General features: G+C 36.0%; 1 protein-coding gene across 5 annotated transcripts in view; it reads left to right on the top strand.

The window, feature by feature from the left end:
* SMCHD1 (structural maintenance of chromosomes flexible hinge domain containing 1) overlaps positions 1-22,562 on the top strand; it is a 229,644-nt gene that overhangs the window by 37,707 nt on the left and 169,375 nt on the right. For all 5 annotated transcript variants that reach the window (XR_008917679.1, XR_008917678.1, XM_056823757.1 and 2 more), the window contains exons 4-5: positions 14,228-14,310; positions 14,407-14,537. Coding sequence is in view for 3 of the 5 variants with exons in the window: in XM_056823757.1 (XP_056679735.1) it covers positions 14,228-14,310; positions 14,407-14,537 (214 nt within the window). In the remaining 2 variants the exon portion in view is untranslated. The remainder of the gene's footprint in view (positions 1-14,227; positions 14,311-14,406; positions 14,538-22,562) is intronic.

Raw genomic sequence — 22,562 nt, 5'->3', positions numbered from 1 at the left:
AAGTTAGAAATACTAGATACATTAGTATCAATAATATAAATCAATGTGTAGAAGTTTCTTTTAAAGACTTTTCACTTCCACCCATGGAATCACAGAATATTATACTTGGAAAGAACTTCAGAGGTCCTACTGCACAGCATTCCTCAGTATGTATAGATCTAGCATCTGCTTGATCTTCATTGAGGGGAAACTTATTAATTTCCTAGGTTTCCCACTTCAGTTTTGGGTAGATATCATTGTTAGGAAGGTTTTTTTCACCCTTAAGTCTAAATTTGCTTCTTTTATATTTTCTATTTATAGTTCCTGTATCTGTTATAGGACAAAACAGCCCCTTCTTAATCCCTCTTCTACCTTCAATATACTTGAAAACAGCTTATTCAAATCTGCTTCAGGATAATTATTCCCAGTTCTGGCTTCCTTTGATTTTCAAATGGCAATCACCTTTACTTAGCTATTGTGATATTGAAATCACTTTAAAAGACTGATATATATTAATTTAAGGTTGCCAAGGAATTCACTTATGTAATTCCTAAATGAAACACTCAAGTCAGCTGCCAAATTTTTATGGTGTTTTAATTACAAACAGGAGGAAGAAAGTATTAGAGGGAGGGAGAGAGAGAAGGATAAGGGAGAAAAGGAAAGAAATTTAACCCAGATCCACTCTGGTTCAGGCTGAGCCAAAGCGGGCATTAAGGCCTTGGATAGTCAAAGGCAAGGAAAGGGATTAGTCCTTATCACTCACTTGGCCAATTTGAAGGAAAGCAGTCCGTAGGGCTCCTCCATCTCCAAGCACCAGCCTTGAACTGACTCCTCCCAGGAAGTCACGAGAATTCTAGAGGCTGTTCTCTACCTCACTTCCTGCATCTCACATGTGCCAATGGTAGCTCTAGCTTGACCTAGGACCGCCCAGAGGTCTGTCCTTTTTTTGCACATATATGTTGAAGGCCATATTCTCAAATAATTAAATCTTGAGTTTGCTGCAGCACTTCCTAATCTTGTTACACTGAGTAGGATAGAGAATGTAGGTTTCCAAGATCTGATTTGGTTATTCCAAGTATCTCTATTGTTATTGATCAGGAAATAGCTAAATTCGATCTTCTAAAGAATGGTCTGATTAGGGTGGAGTAGTTTTGAAATTCACAATTCCTCCTGAGGCCTGAGGAAGACTAGTCTCTCCAATGGCTCTTGTAAACATACCAGCTATGAAATTACAATAGTTAGAGATAAGGGAAAAATAGGAGGGAGAGACAACAAAACCAATGTTTTGCTGGGCGCATTTACAAAAACCAATTAGGGGGCAGTCCCCTTTGGCAGAAGAGTATACATTCAAAATAAATTCAATCAACCTTCAGTTCAATCAACCACACCCCAAGGTTCATTCTTGATTTTGATGTAATAATGTAGGTTTTCTGGCATCTTTCTGCAACAGTTCATTCTCTGGATTTAGAAGTTAGCAAGCTTCTTCCTTGAAGATCTTTCTCAAACAACAAACTTCAAAAATCTTGGATTTTTATTAAAATACAATCCCCCCTGAAGTGGGTGTTAAAAAAAAAAATCCACTTCAGCTCATGATGCATTGTCGAGTTATGGGGTGTATGAGTCAGTTATTAAAAGAATTCAAAAAAAAATAAAAACAAAACAAACAACAAACAAAACAAAATATATAAAGGAAAAAAATATGGAAGAAAGTTAACTTTTGGGAGAAAGGGAAGAAAAAAATAAAAAATGAGAATCAAAATACCAAAATCTATGTATAAAATGTTGAGTAAACAAGAATAACTTCATAATGGGCCCTTGTAAAGGTCCAATTTAAAGTAATTTCTATCCCACAAGTCTGTAGGACAGAGTGCAATAATATTTCACTTACCCATTTGCAGCCAAGACTATAGGACGTTGCCATATTATAAGAAGGAAAGGAACTAGAATTCTATTTTGATAGGGAAGCATCATTGCCTGGTCAGCATGATAGTCAAATTTTTGGTACTTATAGGAGTACTTCATAAAGAGTGTAGATAGAAGGAAGTCCTACGACAACATATGTCAAGCGTCGCAACCTTGAGTTCACATTGGGATTTCCTGTGTGCTCTTTTGGAACTATTCAGGTTAAGTCTGTGCTCCTTGTTTTTATCCCATTTCCTGGAATCAGACTCAAACATTAATCATAGTCCCATAACATTTTATCAATAAATGGCAGATTCCCACAGTCTAAAGCTGTTTGGCTGTATATTAATAATATAGCAAGTATGTATATTTTAAACTTGTATTACTGCAGAGAGAGAGAAAAGAAATTTTAATTGTATGTACGTTTTGTACAAGAAATGAGGAAAAGGAGGGTAAATCAAATATTCAAAAGAAAATCAATAATAAAAAAATAAGGGAAAGAGAAGAAAAAAATCAGGAATTCAATATGTTTTTCAAAAACATCATCCACTTGTCAGTGGTTTATTATCACCAATTTATATGATAGGATACAGTCAATCAGTCTCAACAGAAGATGCTCTCTTTACATGTGAGCAATGAATCTAAGAGTCCTTCTCTCCAACGTTTATAGATGTTGGAGTGGTTAACAATATTTGGAATGGCCCTTCCCAGGAAGGCCGGGTTGTTCCAGTACGCTAGAAATTCTTAATATACACCTTGTCTCCTGGGTTCAGGTTGTGAAGTGAAAAATCTAGTGGTCCAGCTTGTACTGCAGTTCCGGATTCATGGAGTTCACGCAGTTTATGCTGTAATTCCTGTATATAGGAAGCAATAGTAGTATCTCCCCCCTCATAGTGATGTATATTCCCAGGGAGAAAGGCTTAGCCTGGATAGCAGATGTCTAAAAAGCATCTCAAATGGTGAGATATGTAAGTCTCCTCTAGGCCTGCTTCTAATTTAAAATAGGGCCAGAGGGAGAATTTCAGTCCATTTTAAATGCTTCTCAGTGCATAATTTGCCAATCATAGTTTTAAGTTCTTTATTCATCCTTTCCACTTGGCCTGAGCTCTGGGGATGATATGGAACATGGAATTGGGGAGTATATCCCCAAGAAAGAGTATATTTGGTTTAAGACAGAATCAGTAAAATGACTTCCTCTATCTGAATCAGTATGTGCTGGCAGGCCAAAATGAGGAATCATTTCTTTTAAAAGCACCTTAGCAACAAAAGCCACTGTGGTTCGGGTTGCAGGAAATGCTTCCGGCCACCTGGTCAGTTGATCTAGTATGACTAGACAAAATTTATAATGTCCGGCTTTTGACATTTTTATGAAATCTATCTGTAGGTGCTTAAAAGGTGTGTAAGCCAGGGGATGCCCACCGAAAGCTTTTCCACGAAAGCTGTGTTGGTTATATGCTTGGCAGGTAGAGCAGGCTGAACACACTTTAGAGGCTATGGTAGTTATAGGGGCTATCCATACTCTCTTAACAGAGTCCATGATGCCCTGGGTGCCAAAATGACCATTTTTATGAATAGATTGGCAAATTTGGTTATAGAAACTTCTAGGGAGCAGGGGTTTCCCTTCAAGTGACAACCATACTCCATTAATCTGTTTTGCTTTAAATTTTTGTTTCCATTTTTCCACTTCCTTTTCATTATAGGAAAGTGATACTGTTAAAATTAATCCAGGCCCTTCTATGGCTGCTAGCTTTGTAGCAGTATCTTCTCGCTCATTTTCCCTAGAGACAGGGTCAGAGCCACCTGTATGTGCAGAGCAATGAACGACAGCTAGGGCTTCAGGCAGTTTGACAGCAGAAAGAACTTCATTAATAATTTCTGCATTAGCTATGTATTTTCCAGCTGAGGTTAAAAATCCTCTCTGGAGCCATAGCATCCTGACTGACTGACAGATGCCAAAAGCATATCTAGAATCCATATAAATTGTTGCCTTTTTATCCTTGGCAATTATTCAGGCATGTTTGAGAGCTATGAGTTCTGCCCCTTGAGCGCTAATATTAGAGGGCAGCGAAGCTGACCACTCAGTGGCAAATTCTGTGACTACAGCAGCTCCAGTGTAGTGTATGCCATCTCATAAAAGAAGAATCATCAGTAAATAAGACCAGATCTGAGTTGTTTAAGTGAGTGTCCAAAAGATCATCTCGAGGCTTTTCTGCCATGGACACTAGTGTTTCACAACTTTGTAATGGTTCTCCTGAAGTTGGTAAATCTGGAAGCAAGGTAGCAGGGTTAAGAGTTGAACAAAGCTTCAAGGTAACATTTTCATTGTTTAACAAGGTTATTTCATACCTTGTAATTCGCTGATCTGAAAATGCCTGTGTTCTATGACTTAACAACAATGCTTCTATCTCATGTGGGAACATAATTGTTAATGGGCATCCCAATATTAGATCAACAGTTTTTGTCATTAGTAAGGCTGTAGCAGCTACTCCTCTAAGACATGGTGGTGCTCCTGATGCTACTGGGTCCAGTTGGGCAGAATAATAAGCAATTAGGTGCTGAGAAGGTCCCAACCTCTGAGTTAAAACACCTGAAGCTACCCCTCTTTGCTCATGTACCTACAAAGTAAATGGCTTGTTGTATTCTGGGATGCCTAGAGCAGGGGCAGACAGGATAGCCTTTTTTAGGTCTGATAGAGCTGACAGGTATTCTGTTTCTAATTTGAGGGGTTCAGGGACTGAATCCCTTCTTAGTGCTATATGGGGTTTAGTAATTCCCCCATAGCAAGGAATACATTGTCTACAAAACCCTGTTGCTCCCCAAACTGCTCTCAACTTTTTCTTAGTGGTAGGACCTCTTAAATTTTTAAATATTCTCAATTCATTTGGGAGAAATAAAGAGGGGACCCTCAGTCAGGATGAACCCCAAATATTCTACTTTAGGGAGGCACCACTGAACCTTATCATTTGAGATCTTATGCCCTCTTTTGTGTAATTCCAAAAGAAGGTGTTTGCTATCTTCCTGACATGTTTCAGCATCTGTTGAAGCCAAGAGTAGATCATCTATGTACTTGATTAATTTGCTGTTTTTAAATTTTATATTATCTGTATCTTGGCTCAAAATTTGCGCAAATAAGCTTGGACTGTCTATGAAACATTGTGGCAAAAGACTCTAGGAGTATTGGCGGCCCTGCCAGGTGAAAGCAAAGATATGCCTGGAGTTTTCATGAATGGGTATGGAAAAGAAGGCTGAGCACAAGTCTACTACTTTAAAGTATGTATCTGTGCTAGGAATAGAAGAAATAATAGTATTGATATTGGAAACTATGGAGTGTCTGTTTAGTGTCGGAGGTGTTTACCATCAGGCCCTCTTTTTGTTTTTTTAACGGGCAAGATGGGTGTGTTGTATTCAGATTTACAAGGGATTTTTATTCCCTGTGCAATTAATGAGTTAATTACTGGGGTAATTCCCTCAATTGCCTCTTTTGAGAGGGGATATTGAGGAATGGAAGGAGGTGGGCTAGATTTAGTTTTTATCTGCACAGGAACAGCTGACTTAAGTAAGCCTACATCAGAAGAAGATGTGGCCCAAAGAGACTCTGGTATATCTTCTGGTATTGCAAAGGTGGAATGCTGTTTTTCCTCCTGACTCTCTGAGAGAATTACAGGGAGTAAATTTAAAGATTCCTCCAGTATTTCCAATTATAAGGAACCATCTGGTGAGCAAGTTATTGTGGCTCTGAGTTTGCATAAAAGGTCCATCCCCAGCAAATTTCAAGGGGAGTCAGGCATCAAAAGGAAGGAATGTTGTACCTTTAGGGCTCCTACAGACACCATTCCAGGGGAAGTCTTTTAACTCTTAGGGGTATTCCTGATACTTCCATTACATTCTCTGAGCCAACAGAATTACATTATAAATCAAGTGTTCTCTTTAATACAGACCAGGAAGCTCCAGTGTCTAATAGACAAACATTATAGGTGTTACCCACCTTTAAAGTAACATGGGGCTCATTAGTATGGGGGGGGTAGTGGATAGGGACAACTGGTAGTAGTAGGACATCAGGGTCCAGAAAAATCAATGGTTGTGTCCTATGATTCCTGTGTTCCAGTCCTTCCCCTCCCTCCCCCTGGACACCTTCATTGCGTTTGGGAAGTTCCTTGAGCGCCCCCCTGAAGGGCACCCCCTGAGGGGCATTAGCTCGTCGAGTATTTTTTGGACGAGCACCATTTTTTATATATTGTTGTGGAGTCATTGGATTTGAGTTATTATTTTCCCAGTATCTATTCCTATAATCATCGTTCCAAAAGTTGTGGTTTACATAATTATATTTATTTCTAGAATTATCACTTCTTTAGTTGTTATTAATCCGAGTATTCCTTCTTATAACCTTGAGAAAAGCTCTACACTCTACCATATTATAGCCCTTCTTCCCACAGAAGTGCAGATAATGGATTGATAATTAGATTTCTGGAGAGGGGCAAGTGCCATTGGTTCATTATCATGCCTACTTTCTAGTTTAGCTGTCTTATCTTTTACACATCTCATTTGTTTCTTCATTTCCTCCATGGCATCATTAGTTTCTTCCTCCTTTTCTTTGTTTCCCTTTAAAATATATATAGCTTTTTTCCACAATTCTTCAAGGTCCATCTCTGACCATCTTGTACAATATGTTCTAAAATAATTCTTAATTGCTTTGCAAGAGTTATTGACAAAGATCCTTCTAACTTGTCTTAAGCTATTCTCTTTAGTTAGGTTCCAATCCAAGTATCTGTCCCCAAACTCGATTATTCTATCCATTAATCTGGAGGGTGTTTCTTCCTCCTTTTGCTTAATTTTTTCAAATTCCATCCACTTATCTGTACTGTCTGCACATTCCCTCATTGGTATAAGGATGGCTTCTCTACAACGGTATAGTTGTAGATAATCCTCAGGGTTGTTATAGTCCCATTCGGGATCCTGAGATGGCCATTATGCTGCATTACACCCCCGGGTTTTGTTGATATTAGCAATTATTTTATTTTTCTCAGGTTCAGTTAAAAAAGCCTATAGCAAGTTCTCAACATCCTTGTAATATGGATTATACTTAAAAAATATTTCTCCCATCTTTTTTGTTACTAGAAAGGGATCTTGTTCATATGTGGGGATATTTCGTGTAAATTCATTTATTTCTTGGGGAGTAAATGGTATCCTGTGTCTTAAAGTCACCACATCCCCATTCCGTCCTATTTCAGGTATTTCTCTTAGAGGAAACAGGCCTCTAGTTGAATTTTGTACCTGTGGGTCAGTTTGACTAGGACAAGTTTCTCTAGGAGGACGAGACCTCCTTTGGATTGGAATTTGGTTTTTGGTAGGAGAGGGAACATGAGAAACTGGGATTGTAGGGGAAGGGTTTTGGGGATTAAATTCAGTCAAAATTTGCACTACATGAGAGAAGCAGTCTGTTAACTGAGCTATAGGGAAGGTGTTTTCCATTTCTATTTCAGGGAAGGAAATTTCCTCATTCAAAGGTTCTGAAACAAGTCTGTTTCTGGTAGGGTGGATGTTTGCCAATTGATCCTTTAAGAAGCATTTTAAGTTTTTAAACTGGGCTTGTATGTTCTCTTGCATCTTTTTTATGTCCTCAATTTTTTTGGTGTTTTTCTGAATTTCAGCTTCAATTAATTTTTTTATGTTAGCATCTCTAAACACAGTGCTGAGGAGTACAAAGATGATATTACCTATTAATATAAAAAATTGGAGGTTTGCTATATTATTCAATGTCCCTAATTATTCAACCACCGTATAAATGTCGAAGAATGTAGTATTCATTTATATATATATATTTTGTAATTATTTTCTAATGGTCTTCACAATACATGTTGGGAGGACAAAGCCAAAATTTTCCACAGGTTTTTTCCACTCCTAATATAGGCAGTTGTTCCCTAAAGGAAAGGATATTTAGAAACAGCTCTCCGAGCCAGGACCTTAGGGTTGCTAAGATTTCAAACAGCTGTATTCTATCTAATTTAAGGAGAGAAGCACGAAAGCAGGAAAATGGGCTTTGTACTTTGGTGGTCTAGGTGTTTTTTTTTGTTGTGAGAGATCGAAGCAAGGTCTCCGTTTTTCAGAGTTTCCTCACTGCTAATCAACAAGGGTCAGCTAACTATATTTAGCTATCTGTATAGCTATCAGAGTCATGCAGCTGGGAAGTATCTGAGATCAGATTTGAACCTAGAACCTTTTGTCTCTAGGCCTGGCTCTCAATCCACTGATCCACCCAGCTGCCCCTTAAGATAAAAAGGAAAAAAAAACAACTGCTGATTTCAATTTAACTTAAGGAGAAAAGAGAAGAGAGAAGTTTTTTATACTCATCTGTTCTAGCAGCTGTGTCCTTTAAGCCAAGTTAGCTGTTTAAAAGGACTGACTGACTGAGGAGAAAGTACAGTGACAGGCATGAAAATTCAGGAAGTTTATTGAGGGTACTTGTTAGACTTTCGTGGTCAGCCAAATTGTGATATTAAAATCACTTTAAAAGACTGATACATTTTAATTTAAGGTCGCCAAGGAATTCACTTATGCCATTCCTAAATGAAACACTCAAGTCAGCTGCCAAATTTTTATGGTGTTTTAATTACAAACAGGAGGAAGAAAATATTAGGGGGAGAGAGAGAAGGATAAGAGAGAGAAGGACAGACGTTTAACCCAGAACCACGCTGGCTCAGGCTGAGCCAAAGCTGGCATTAATGTCTTGGATAGCCAAGGTAAGGAAAGGGATTAAACCTCATCACTCACTTGACCAATCAGAAGGAAAGCAGTTCACAGGGCTCCTCCACCTCCAAGCACCAGCCTCAAATTGATTCTTGCCCTCCTCCCAGGAAGTCAGGAGAATTCTAGAGGCTGTTCTCTACCTCACTTCCTGCGCCTCACATATGCCAATGGTAGCTCTAGCTTTACCTAGGACCACCCAGAGGTTTGTCCTTTTTTTGCACATGTCTATTGAAGGCCATATTCTCAAATAATTAAATCTTGAGTTTGCTGCAGCCCTTCCTAATCTTGTTACCCTGAGGTGGGTGGAGAATGTAGTTTCCAAGATCTGATTTGGTTATTTCAAGTATCTCTATTGTTATTGATCAGGAAATAGCTAAATTTGATCTTCTAAAGAATGGTCTGAATAGGGTGGAGTAGTTTTGAAATTTATACTATCTCTCTTAGGGAATTGTAGAATTTTGTAGCTTGGAAGGCCCTAAGAGATGTTATGGTTAAGACCTGCCATTTTATTGATAAAAGCTGACCCTATGAGAATTTACGTCAATTAGATATGGTCATGGCAGCACAGTATTTATATTTTTGATAGTTTATTCAGTTGTTATTGTCCGTTGGATTTCTTATAATTTTGAATTTTTGGAAATTGATTTTTAAATTCTCACCAAAGCGGCATTAGGTTGTGTGTAGAGTAGGCGTAACTAAAGTATAGTGTTATAACCACCAACAAGGGCTTTGGCTCAGGAGGTCACTGAAAAGATATCAGTTTTTTGTAATGAGATCAGAGGAGCCAAGAGATGGATTGCCCAAGTACTTCACTGTTAACCTCAGAATATTAATAAATACAGAAGAAAGGTTTCAGGGTATTGCTTCTCCAGATGATATGGAGAACAATTTTTCAGAATGAGAATGTGCAGCAGATTTGTGATTTGTATCTGTGGAGACAATATCTCTTTCATTGAGGTGAGTGATAGTGTTTAGCTTTAAATTTCAGATCATTCTTTAAAAACATATTTTAATTGAAATCTTTAATTTCTATATCACTTGCATTTTTCAATATTTCCCCTTTCCCCTATTCCTTTGAGAGAGCCATCTTTAATATGAGAAATATCTATATATGTTGAGGAATAAAAAAAGGAAAAAAAAATCAGAATTAACCAATATTTCAACCAAACCTCATAAGTGATGTTTCACAGCTATAGTACCACCACTTTGCAAAGAAGAGGATGATTTATTCTAATAACTCTTCTTTGGGGCCAAGTTTGGTCATTATATAATCACATAGCATTCAGTTTATTCTCGTTTGTTGTACTTTGTTGTAGTCATTTGTGTATATATTCTTGATCTTTCTTTTGCATCAGTTTGCATAAGGCAACTTCTCTATTGCAATAATAGACATAATTTTTTACACTGTAGTATAATAATAGATCAGTCTACACGAAACTTCTTGAACTGTTTTTTTTTTTCAGGTTCCCAAAGAGCCATTTATTTTTTAAAGGCATTTTAAGTAGGGAAGTACCTCTTTTGACTATAATATTTTCAGTCTATTAGCAATAACTTGAATGTAGATAAAGGTATGTGATTTTTAAAAAAATGTCTCATCTCAGTAGTTTATGGATTAAACTTTTCATTTAAATGGCCAATATTTTGCTGTTATTGTTAGCATGATTTTCAGTGGTTTCTTAATCAAAATTTGTTTTTAAAACTTGGAAAAATAAATATTTTTTGACTAATCCTTTTGGGGAGAGTAGTATGGAATTGAGGGTAAGTGGTTTAAAAGAAACTTTTAACAGAGCAACTAAGTGACCCAGTGGATTGAGAGCCAGGCCTAGAGAGATAGGAGGTCCTAATGTGGCCTTAAATCCTTCCTAGCAATTTGACCCTGGATAAGTCACTTCCCAGTGGCCTTGCCCTTACTACTCTTCTGCCAATACACAATATTGCTTCCAAGACAGAAGGTAAGGATTTTTTCCTTTTAAAAAAAGTAGAAAAAAGAAGATATTAGAAGTGTATTTATCCTTTGGCATTTTGAGATGATTAAAAGATTTATCTCTAGTTCCATTGCCAACCCTGGGCTGACAGTTATAGTTTGGTTATACTTCTGTATCGTAGAGAAGGAATATATGGTTTGATGTTTCAGGTGACCGCAGAGAACAACCCATGGCTAGTGACATGAAGCTAGACTGATGTGTTTTTCCTTGATCTAGACTTGTTAAACAGGAAATCCTTTTGCCATAGTGGTAGTTAAATAAATAACTATTGAGGATATATGGGAAGATAGGCTGCTGCTATGAGATAATCTTTAGCTTCCATCACTGGTTTTCCTGATTGTTCCTCCACACATATTAAGTATTTATCTTTGACCACACTCAACAAATGTGTATTAAGTACTTAATATATTGATGGTTTTGATGTAGTTTTTCCTCTCTAGATTTCATTCTTGATTCATCTCCAGAGGACTGTGTCTTCCATGCCATAGAATCCTCTTCACTCTGGAAGTTCATACATCTCTGCCCCATGTCAGTGTTTTCCTCAGATTGACTAGTTCCTTCCAAAACTTCTAATTTTTTTCCCTTTTAAAAAATTAAATTAAAATTTTAAAAGATTCTTTTTTTTTTTCAATTACATGCAGTAAGTTTCCACAAATGTTTTCTGATATTATAAGGTCAAAATTATCTCCTTCTCTCCCTTCCCTGCTCCCTTCCAGAGATGGTAATCAATTTGAACTGGGTTAAACATGTATTATCATGCAAAACATATTTCCATATTTTTCATTATTGAAAAAATACAAATAAACTAAAGTGAAAGATAGTATGCTTTGATCCTTATTCTGACTCCAACAGTTCTTTTTCTGGAGGAAGATAGCATTTTTTTTTATAAGTCCTTCAGAATTGTCCTGGATCATTTGCATTGCTAGTAGTAGCAGAGTCTATAACATTTGATCATTCCACAATATTTCAGTTACTGTGTACAATGTTCTCCTGGTCCTCCTTATTCCACGCTGCATCAGATTATGTAGGTATTCTAGCTCTTTCTGAAATCATCCTGTTCATCATTCCTTATAGCATAATAGTATCCCATTATTGTGATGTACCATAATTTGTTTAGCCATTCCTCAATTGAGGGACATCTATTTAAATCCCAATTCTTTGCCACCATAAAAAGGGCTGCAGTAAATATTTTTGTAAAAGTAGATCCTTTTCCAGTTTTTAAAAAAATTTCTTTGGTATACAAACCTAGTAGTGGCATCACAGGATCAAAGGGTATCACAGCAAAACCTCCATTTTAAAGAGGAGAGGCCTCAGCCAATTACATCTTCATTCCTTTTCATGTTGTACTTCTGACTCATTCATACAGAACTTTGTCATTCTCTCTTATAGGGTACCTTCTCCCCTGCCCTTTTGTTAGGTACTTTGATTTCCCCTGCTTCTCTCCCTGCCAATGGTGTCTTCCTCCATTAGAATGTAATATTCTTTAGGGCAGGGTCTACCTGCGTGTATTTGTGTTCCCATTATTTAATATGGTGTTTGGTACACAGTAAGTAATTAATAAATGCTAGTTTACTCACTGATCAAATGTATATATGGTTTTCTTAGGTATTAAAAGGGCAGGAACAAGGATCATAGAACAGATTGATTCCTAATTGAACAGATAAAGAAATGAAACCTACATTTTATGTGGTTATTCCTACTTTTTATGTGGTTATGTGATCTACCTGATACATATGATTTAGAGAAAAACAAATTCTCACGTTAGCTATATACAAAAATCTGTTGCCTATTCCCTAAAAGGACAGGGTTATACATATTATATAATATACTTCCCTGTTCAGCTTGTGAAACAAGGCACATATTACTTATAGTAGAGAACAATAATTTTATTTTTGTTATGTTTTAAATTCTGAAGTATCACCCTTCCTACCCCACACTATATAGAAAGCTACCATTTGGAAAAGTGTGCATGTATTTGTGTGCATGCCAGTGTTAAATATGTAAATTTTACCATACACACTTCTATTTATCATTTCTTTTCTCTGGAGGACATTCACAATTATTCTTTTAACAATATTGGCTATTGTAAATAGTGTTCTCTTGGTTCTGCTCATTTCACTCTTTCATGCAAATGTTTCCATGTTTCTGGAATCAACCTGCCCATTTTTTCTTACCACATATTGTATTCCATCATAGGTGTATATATAATACCACATGTATTCTATCACAATCATATGCCATGTCCTGCTTAGTCATTCCCCAATTGATCGATATCCTCTCAATTTCTGCTTCTTTGCCAACACAAAGAGAGCTGTTATTATTGTTTTAGAACTTCTAGGTTACTTTCCTTTGGGGAAACAGACATAATATTGTTATGGTTGGGTCAAAGGGTATATGTAGCTTTATGACTCTGGGCATAATTCCAAATTGTTCTCCACAGTTGTTGGATCAGTTCAAGTTCCACCAATAGTATAGTAGTGTTCCAATTTTTTTTCTCATTTCCTCCTTCTACATTATTAGCCAATCTAATATGTGAGTTGGTTTCTTAAGAGTTGTTTTAATTTCTATTTCTCTAATCAATAATGATTTAGAATATTTTTAACATGACTATATATGGCCTTGATTTCTTCATCCAGAAACTGCCTGTTCATATCTTTTGACCATTTTTCAGTTGGGGAATGACTCATTGTAAATTTGTCAAAAGTTCTCTATATACTTGAGATAAGAAACCTTTATCCTAGAAACTGTCTTTAACATTTTTTTCTCAGAGCCTACATTTTAATACAGGTTTTCCAACTGCAGTTCCAGTATTTTTTCTATAATACCACATTTCCATTAGTCTTATGGAATTTTATTTGTAATTAGATATTTAATAATTAATATTTTAATTTGTTTTAATTTTAAAAACTCATGATGGTTATGAATCAGATTCTTCACTATGAAGTCAGTATTTAGAGTAGAATGTCTGATAGGAAACTATACAATTCCTAGCACAAAAAAGATTAGGTTTCTTTGTAGCATGGGTTCATGAAAAATTCTATATTTATTTTAAATTATGATTATTATTTTGGTAGCTACATTTCTATATTTCAGCCTTATTCAGTATAATCTGCTTAGAATTTTAAGCTCTTATTTAAGAAGGGAAGCCATGCTTGTTTTAGAGTTACTCTCTTAGGTACTAGCATTCAGATACATCTCAATGATGTGACAATTATTATTAGATCATAGTAATAATGCCATGTTTGAGAAATTTATGTCTAGGAATCAATATCAGACTTAAACTGGTTTTGGAGGAAAATGGTTTGTAACTTGTAAATATTTCTTAAGTTTACATTGCTGTTGTAATAAATATTTTTCATGGAGTTCAAACTATTACTTACAAATAATCAGAGTATTTAGAAACATAACAGATGTTATTTATAACTTTATTCTAGGTTTTAGAGGAAGATAGAGTTGCAGTATTTGGATCTGCCCCAAAACTCTCTATGGAGAGCTTTAAAGTTAAAAGCTAGAAGTTCTCATTTTATGTTTTCCAGAATCATTTAGATTCTTGTTGTTTAAAAAATGTCCTGCAGTTGAAAAGTGGTGCTATATTTTTTTTTCTTAATATTTTCTAGCATTTGCCCTTGCAGAATTGATCGACAACTCTCTCTCTGCTACTTCACGTAATACTGGTATTCGAAGTATTCACATCAAATTGGTAAGATTAATGTATAGAATTAATTGTATTTGTTTCAGATTTAATTTTGCATGTATTCATAATTCTTTTCTTTTTGAACATACTATTTCTTCATAGCTTTTTGATGAATCACAAGGAAAACCTGCAGTTGCAGTGATTGATAATGGAAGAGGAATGACCTCTAAGCAGCTTAACAACTGGGCTGTATATAGGTTGTCAAAGTTTACAAGAAAAGGTGACTTTGAAAGGTTAGCCTTATTCATTACTTTTTGGGGGAAATTGTGTTATTTTTTTTGAAAAAATTTAATTAATTTTTAAAAAGTCTTCTAAAGTCCATTGGGCATAGTTCCAAATTGCCATCCAGAATGGTTGGATCAATTCACAACTCCACCAACAATGCATTAATGTCCTAGAAATTGTGTGTGTGTGTGTGTGTTTTAAACCCTTACCTTCCATCTTGGAATCAATACTGTGTATTAGTTCCAAGTCAGAGGAGTGGTAAGGGCTAGGCAATGGGGGTTAAGTGACTTTCCCAGGGTCACACAGCTGGGAAGTGTCTGAAGCCAGATTTGAACCTAGGACCTCCCTTCTCTAGGCCTGGCTCTCAATCCACTGAGCTACCCAGCTGCCCCCAAATTGTGTGTTCTTGATGATAAAACATTGAAGTCACAAGTTTAGATTTATAAATTTAGTTGTGGAAAATCTCTAGGGTTTTAATATGTAAGATATGTATATAGTTATGAGTAGAGGGCCTAAATTTAGAATACTATTAGTTTGATGTAGATATGAAAATGTTTCCTATTAAAATGTCAGTTTTATGTAATAAAAGTAGGCTTAAAATTTAAAAATTTAAAGGATTTTAAAATATTAAAATGTAAAGTTATATTAACACCTACTATTTCATTGTCTTCTCATAGTAAAAAAAGATTTATAGATTTAGAGTAGGAAAGGGATTTTAGAAATCATCTAGTCCAAACACATCATTTTTTTATTTGAAATTTTTTATTTTATTAATTGATTTAGAATATTTTTCCATGCTTGCATGATTTATGTTCTTTCTCTCCCCTCCTCCCACCCCCATCCTATAGCTAATGAGCAGTTCCAGTGGGTTTTATATGTGTCCTTGATCAATATCTATTTCCATATTATTAATATTTACATTAGGGTTATCATTTAGAATATGTGTCCCCAATCATATCCCCATCTACCCATGTGATCAAGCAGTTGTTTTTCTTCTGTCTTTCTATTCCCACAGTTCTTCCTCTGGATGTGGATAGTATTCTTTCTCATAAATCCCTCAGAATTGTCCTGGATCATTGCATTGCTGCTAGCAGAAAAGTACATTACATTTGATTGTGCCACTATGTATATGACTCTGTGTACAATGTTCTCCTGGTTCTGCTCCTTTCACTCTGCATCAATTCTTGGAGGTTGTTCCAGTTCACATGGAATTCCTCCAGTTTATTATTCCTTTGAGCACAATAGTATTCCATCACCAACAGATACCACAATTTGTTCAGCCATTCCCCATTTGAAGGGCATCCCCTCATTTTTCCAATTTTTTGCCATCACAAAGTGTGCAGTTACAAATATTTTGGTACAAGACTTTTTCCTCATGATTTCTTTGGGGTATAATCCCAGCAGTGGTATGGGTGGATCAAAGGGCACTCAGCCTTTTGGGCATATAAACATTTCATTTTTTAGTTGAGAAAATTGAAGTTAAGTGATTTAAATTTCACAGTTGAGATTTAGACTTGGGCCTTCAATCAGAGAGAAATTGTTGAGAAAACTAGTACATAATTCTAGAATGGCAGTTGCATAGTTTTCTTACAACATTTATTACTTGATTCCTTCCTAGGTCATTAAAAGAAGTCAAACAAAGAACTCTTGGAATCATACTATATCTGTGTACCTCTTTAGGGCTTCTGGTTTATTGCAGTGTGAACTCTTAGGAAAAATGTTTTTTAAATTAAGCATTTGTATTTAAACAATGGTATTTTCTTTTTGTGTTAGGGTTTCTGCTGACTGAGGTTTTGTGGTTATAATCCAGTTTAGGTCTGTGTAGCCTATAGCAGGAACAGGAAGCAGATACAAAATAAGGTCAGAGGGAGAGTGAGCCCATTTAAATAAAGAATGAAGTAGATGTTACATTTTTAACAAAACATTTGTGTATCTTACCAACACAATTCATGGGAAGGAAGCATTATCTGTGATGACAAAATGAGATCCATATGAGTAACATCAGGTCAAAGGGAAGGTGTGCTTCAATAGCATCAAGGACTTCCTGCTATTTGTTATGATGTGTGAACTGAGAATGTCATTATGCTTTTAAGCTTGGCTGTATAGAACTGATTCACTTGATTTTTTCAAGTGGTGACATCCTTCTAATATCTCAAATAGATAGATAATTGTAGATAGTGTTAGAATGAGTTGTAGATTGAAGTTCGTGTTGGCTTCATTTGGTGTCCATTTAATCTAATAATCCTATTTACAAGGCCTTGGGCCGGGTTGATAGTAATAACTGACAGAAAGTCTGACAGAAATGACAGTAATTCATTAGAGATTTGGCATGAAGGGAGATAGATGTATAAATAATTATAATTAAAAGGAAAATGTGATAAGTATAAAAGAACAGACAATGTGAAACAGTGTAAAATATTTGAGATGTAATAGATCACTTTCAGTTAAGGAGATTGGTCAAGAGCTCATAGAATTAATACTTCAAGTAGGCCTTAAAGAATGAATGCATATCAAAAGAATACAGAAGTATATCAGAAGGCAGAGAACATTTATCCGTATTAGCCATGAAAGACTGATATAACCAAAGACCTGGAGGAGAGGTCAGAATAAGGATAAGTTACAATGAGCAGTTTCATTCAGTTTGACTGTAAGAGTCCATAAATGGGAAGGTAATATAGATCAGTTTGGAAAGGTAATTGGAGCCAGATTGTACAATGTCTTGAATGACAAGATAAGGAGGTATGCTTTATATATTTAGTGCATATTTAGTATACTTCATATATTTAATAATGAAGAGCCTCCAAAAATTTTTGCGTCAAATAAGTTGGATGTTAGGAATAGTAGGCAGTAGTAGCATGAAGCATGAATTAGAAAGAGAGTAGTTTGGAAGTAAGAACAATTATAGAAGTGACTGAAATATCCTTTTCTTGATTACAAATGATAATCTCTGTATTAATTTTTCCTGACACTGGTTTTGGGGCCTTGTTTTGCAATATAAAGTATTTGCATTATTTAAAATAATCGATGTGTTTGCTATAGAAATAACTTGGCAGGAAGTAGTCTGAATGTTATGCATTTAAAGCAAAGGAAAATATGATGCTAGCAACTATTACAGACGTAGGATTTCCTATTTGGTATCCTTAGAATAGCCATGCATCAAAAGGACTAAATACTCTTGTTTATTAACTTGCCTTTTGAGCTGAATTGGGCACTTCTTTTCATTGCTTGGAACAACTGTATAATCCTTAGGCTGTGAGAGGTTTGGAGTTTGCAAGGATAGAGATCACTGGGCATAAAAGAATGTGACATTTTCTTATGCTTTCTTATGCTGTTATTGATGAGAAATGTGTTGCAGCCTGCCAAACTAACACATGACTTATTAGTACCATTTGGGTGACTTAGTTTAGTTATTTAAAGACTTATGTTGTGAGAGCCTTTCTCTGGAGGTAGAGGATATTGTTGTTTAAAAGATGTGCTTTTTACTGAGAGAAATCTTTGGTGTCATTAAAATCATTGTAGTTTCCCAAAGGCAAAATAGCCAAATTTTCCTGTTCTACTCTGGGCCAGTTTATTGTCTAATCAGTTTTTATCCAGTATACATGTATTGTTGAGCCAATTCTATAGGTAGTGTGATAATTAAAATAGTGGGAGTCATAAACTGTTACAGATAAAAGAGTGGTTGGCTTAAATTGTGACCTCAGAAAATATGGTTTCAATACAGTGTCTTGTTTTAAATCAAATATACGGTTGTTACCAGGGAAAAATTCCCAAATATTAAATATACCCAAGTCAGCTGGATTTTATAGAGATTTTAATTAACACAAATGAGGAATTAATGAAAGAGATAGAGAGAGAAAAAGGAAATAATGAGAAAAAGGGCTAGACCAGCCCAGGCCAGCATGAGCCAGCCTAGGCTGAAAACCTTAAGAGAGAGATCAGTCAGTCTTTTATCCACTTACCACAATATTTGTCCAAGCAAGATTCTAGTGTTCAGAGAGACACCAGCTGCCTCCTCCAATTCAGCTTTTCCCAGCTGAATCTCCCAAGACCTCCTTTTTAACCTCCTTTTAAAGGGAATTTTCTCCTATGTCACCTCCCCTAAATTCTCAGACCATTCACACCTGAGTAGACTTAAACTTTTGATTAAGTTCACACCTGAAAAAACCCGACACTGAACCTTGACAAAAGCACTAAGAATCCTTTTATGACAGCATACATTTTGTAATGGTGGCTTTTTATTAGTGATGATTTATATAATATGTGTATGCTTTCTTTTTTAATATTCAATATATAGGGGGCAGCTAGGTAGCTCAGTGGATGAGAGAGCTAGGCCTACAGACAGAAGGTCCTGGGTTCAAATTTGACTGTAGACATTTTCTAGCTGTGTGACCCTGGGGAAGTCACTTAACCCCCATTGCTTAGTCTTTATCATTCGTTTGCCTTAGAACTGATATGTAGCATTGATTCTAAGATGGAAGATGAGGATTTAAAGAAAAATTCAAATTTTCATTCATATCAATTATCATTTAATCAAATATTTTAGTTTTTTTTAAACATTATTTTATTTGGTCATTTTTATACATTATTCATTGGAAACATAAATCATTGTCTTTTCCTCCCCCCCCCCCCCCCGCCACCCCTCCCGTAGCCGAGGTGTGATTCCACTGGGTATCACATGTGTCCTTGCTCCGAACCCATTTCCTTGTTGTTGGTATTTGCATTAGGGTGCTCATTCAGTGTCTCTCCTCAATCATATCCCCTCCACCCCTGTAGTCAAACAGTTGCTTTTCCTCGGTGTTTTTACTCCCACAGTTTGTCCTCTGATTGTGGATAGTGTTTTTTTCTCCTAGATCCCTGCAGATTGTTCAGGGACATTGCATTGACACTAATGGAGAATTCCATTACGTTCGATTGTACCACAGTGTATCAGTCTCTGTGAACAATGTTCTCCTGGTTCTGCTCCTTTTGCTCTGCATCACTTCTTGGAGGTTGTTCCAGTCTCCACGGAATTCCTCCACTTTTTTATTACTTTTAGCACAATAGTATTCCATCACCAACATATACCATAGTTTGTTCAGCCATCCAATTTTTTGCCACCACAAAGAGCGCAGCTATGAATATTCTTGTACAAATCTTTTTCCTTATTATTTCTTTGGGATACAAACTGTTATATTTAAAATAGTGAAGCTATAAACTGTAAGAGTTAAAATAGTTGAGGTTGTAAACTGTAGTTTGTTTAAAATAGTGGAAGATATAAATTATAGTAGATATAAGAGTGGGTGAGTAAATTTGTGACCTCAGAAAATATGTTTCACTACAGTGTCTTGGTTTTAAATCAAATATAAGGTGGTCACCAGGTAAATATTCCCAATTATGAATATACCCAAGTCAACTGGGTTTTATAGAGAATTTAATTAATAATACAATGAGGAATTAAAGAAAAGAGAGAGAGAAGAAGGAAATAAGTATGAAGGGCCTTAAGCCAACATGGCCTAGACCTGAGTCTTAAGAAAGAGAGATCAGTCAGTCAGTCTTTTATCACTCACCACAAGGTCTGTCTAAGCAAGGATTCTAGTGATAGAGTCTCCTCAGAGAGAGTTCCAGCCAGATTCCTCCTCAAAGAGCCTTCCAGCCAGAGACTGTTTCAAAGGGCATCTTCTCAAGAGCCTCCAGAGGGACAAAGTCCCCTCAGAGGAGCTCCAGCGAGACCTCCTTAGAGATTGTCCTCCAAGAGCTTCCCTTCTCCAGAGCCTCTCTCAAGAGATTCTCCAAAAGGATTTTTTTTCAAGAGATTCTGCTTTTTCTTATATAGGGGATTTTCTCCTATGTCACCTCCCCTAAGTTCTTCCATCTACCAATCACAGTAGACATTTTCCAAAGGACAGCCCATTCTGAATTCACTGCTGGGTCGACTAATCCCTTTAGTAAGTTTGTACCAGAAAAAACACTGCTGGGTCGACTAATCCCTTTAGTAAGTTTTGTACCAGAGAAAACTTCTGAATAAGTTTTCACCTCTTTGCTCCTGGCAAGTTTACAAGTTGCCTGACCTTTAATAGGTACTTAGCATACCTTTGTATTTCTTCTAAAAATAGGCATGGCTTAAAGAACTTTTTGCCTTATTATAAGTAAGTATGGGTTTAAGTACTTTCATTGTTTAGCAAGGAGTTTTCTCCCCTAAAGCAGTCTTAAGTACAGGTGGAGTAGAGGTCCTCCCATTTCTGATCCAAGTAGAGTTCTCATATTTTAAATGGGGAATGTTCCCAGTAGGGAATTGTTCCAATGGAGAATTCCCCAATGTGAAAATTTTTAACATTCACAAGTCTGAGAAATTTCAAGATTTATAAAACCCAGCAGGGCTATGCCTGGATCAAAGGGCAGAAGACAGTCTTTTATCGCCCTTTGGGCATAGTTCCAGATTTCCCTCCAGAATGGTTGGATCAATTCACAACTCCAACAGCAATGAATTAGTGTTCCCACTTTGCCACATCCCCTCCAGCATTCATTACTTTCCTTTGCTGTCATGTTGGCCAGTCTGCTATGTGTAAGATAATACGTCAGAGTTGTGTTGATTTGTATCTCTCTGATTATAAGAGATTTAGAACATTTTTCATGTGCTTATTAATAGTTTTGATTTCTTTAACTGAAAACTCCCTATTCATGTCCCTTGCCCATTTTTCAATTGGAGAATGGCTTGATTTTTTGAACAGCTGGTTTAACTCTTTATCAATTTGAGTAATTCGACTTTTTTCAGAGGTTTTTGTTATGACTATTGTTTCCCAATTTTTTGCTTCCCTTCTAATTTTAATTACATTGATTTTGTTTGTACAGAAACTTTTTAATTTGATGTAGTCAAAATTATTTATTTTACATTTTGTGTCTCTTTCTAAGCCTTACTTGGTTTTAAAATCTTTCCCTTCTCAAAGGTCTGACATGTATACTATTCTGTGTTCACCTAATTTACTTATAGTTTCCTTCTTTATGTTCAGGTCATTCACCCATTCTGAGTTTATCTTGGTGTAGGGTGTGAGGTGTTGATCCAAACCTAATCTCTCTCACACTGTCTTCCAGTTTCCCCAGAAGTTTTATCAAATAGTGGATTTTTGTCCCAAAAGCTGGGGTCTTGGGGTCTTTGGGTTTGTCATAGACTGTCTTGCTGAGGTCATTTACCCCAAGTCTATTCCACTGATTCTCCTTTCTGTCTCTTAGCCAGTACCAAATTGTTTTGATGACTGCTGCTTTGTAATATAGTTTGAGATCTGAGACTGCAAAGCCATCTTTTGTTTTTGTTTTTGTTTTTTCATTATTTCCCTGGATATCCTTGATCCTTTGTTCTTCCAAATGAACTTTGTTATGGTTTTCTCTAATTCAGTAAAAAAGTTTTTTGGAAGTTCAGTGGGTATGGCACTAAATAGATAGATAAGTTTGGGTAGGATGGTCATTTTTATTATGTTAGCTCTTCCCACCCATGAGCAATCAATGTTTTGCCAATTGTTTAGATCTAGTTTTAATTGTGCGGAGAGTGTTTTGTAGTTGTGTTCATATAGTTCCTGTGTTTGTCTCGGAAGCTAGATTCCTAACTATTTTATTTTGTCTCGGGTAACTTTAAATGGAATTTCTCTTTCTAATTCTTGCTGCTGAACTGGGTTGGAGATACATAGAAATGCTAATAACTTATGTGGGTTTATTTTGAATCCTGCAACTTTGCTAAAGTTGTTGATTATTTCAACTAGCTTTTTGGTTGATTCTCTAGGATTCTTTAAGTATAATATCATATCATCCTCAAAGAGTGACAGCTTGGTCTCCTCATTGCCAATTTTAATACCTTCAATTTCTTTTTCTTCTCTAATTGCTAGTGTTTCTAGTACAATATTAAATAGTAAAGGGGATAATGGACATCCTTGTTTTACTCTTGATCTTATTGGGAAGGCTTCGAGTTTATCCCCATTGCAGATGATGTTTACTGATGATTTTAGATATATACTGTTTATTATTTTTAGGAAAGGCCAATCAATTCCTACACTTTCTAGTGTTTT

The sequence above is a fragment of the Monodelphis domestica genome, chromosome 3 (assembly GCF_027887165.1).
Source record: "Monodelphis domestica isolate mMonDom1 chromosome 3, mMonDom1.pri, whole genome shotgun sequence".
NCBI lineage: Eukaryota > Metazoa > Chordata > Mammalia > Didelphimorphia > Didelphidae > Monodelphis > Monodelphis domestica.
The sequence above is the reverse complement of the archived record's forward strand: the minus strand, read 5'-3'. Positions and strand labels throughout refer to the sequence as shown.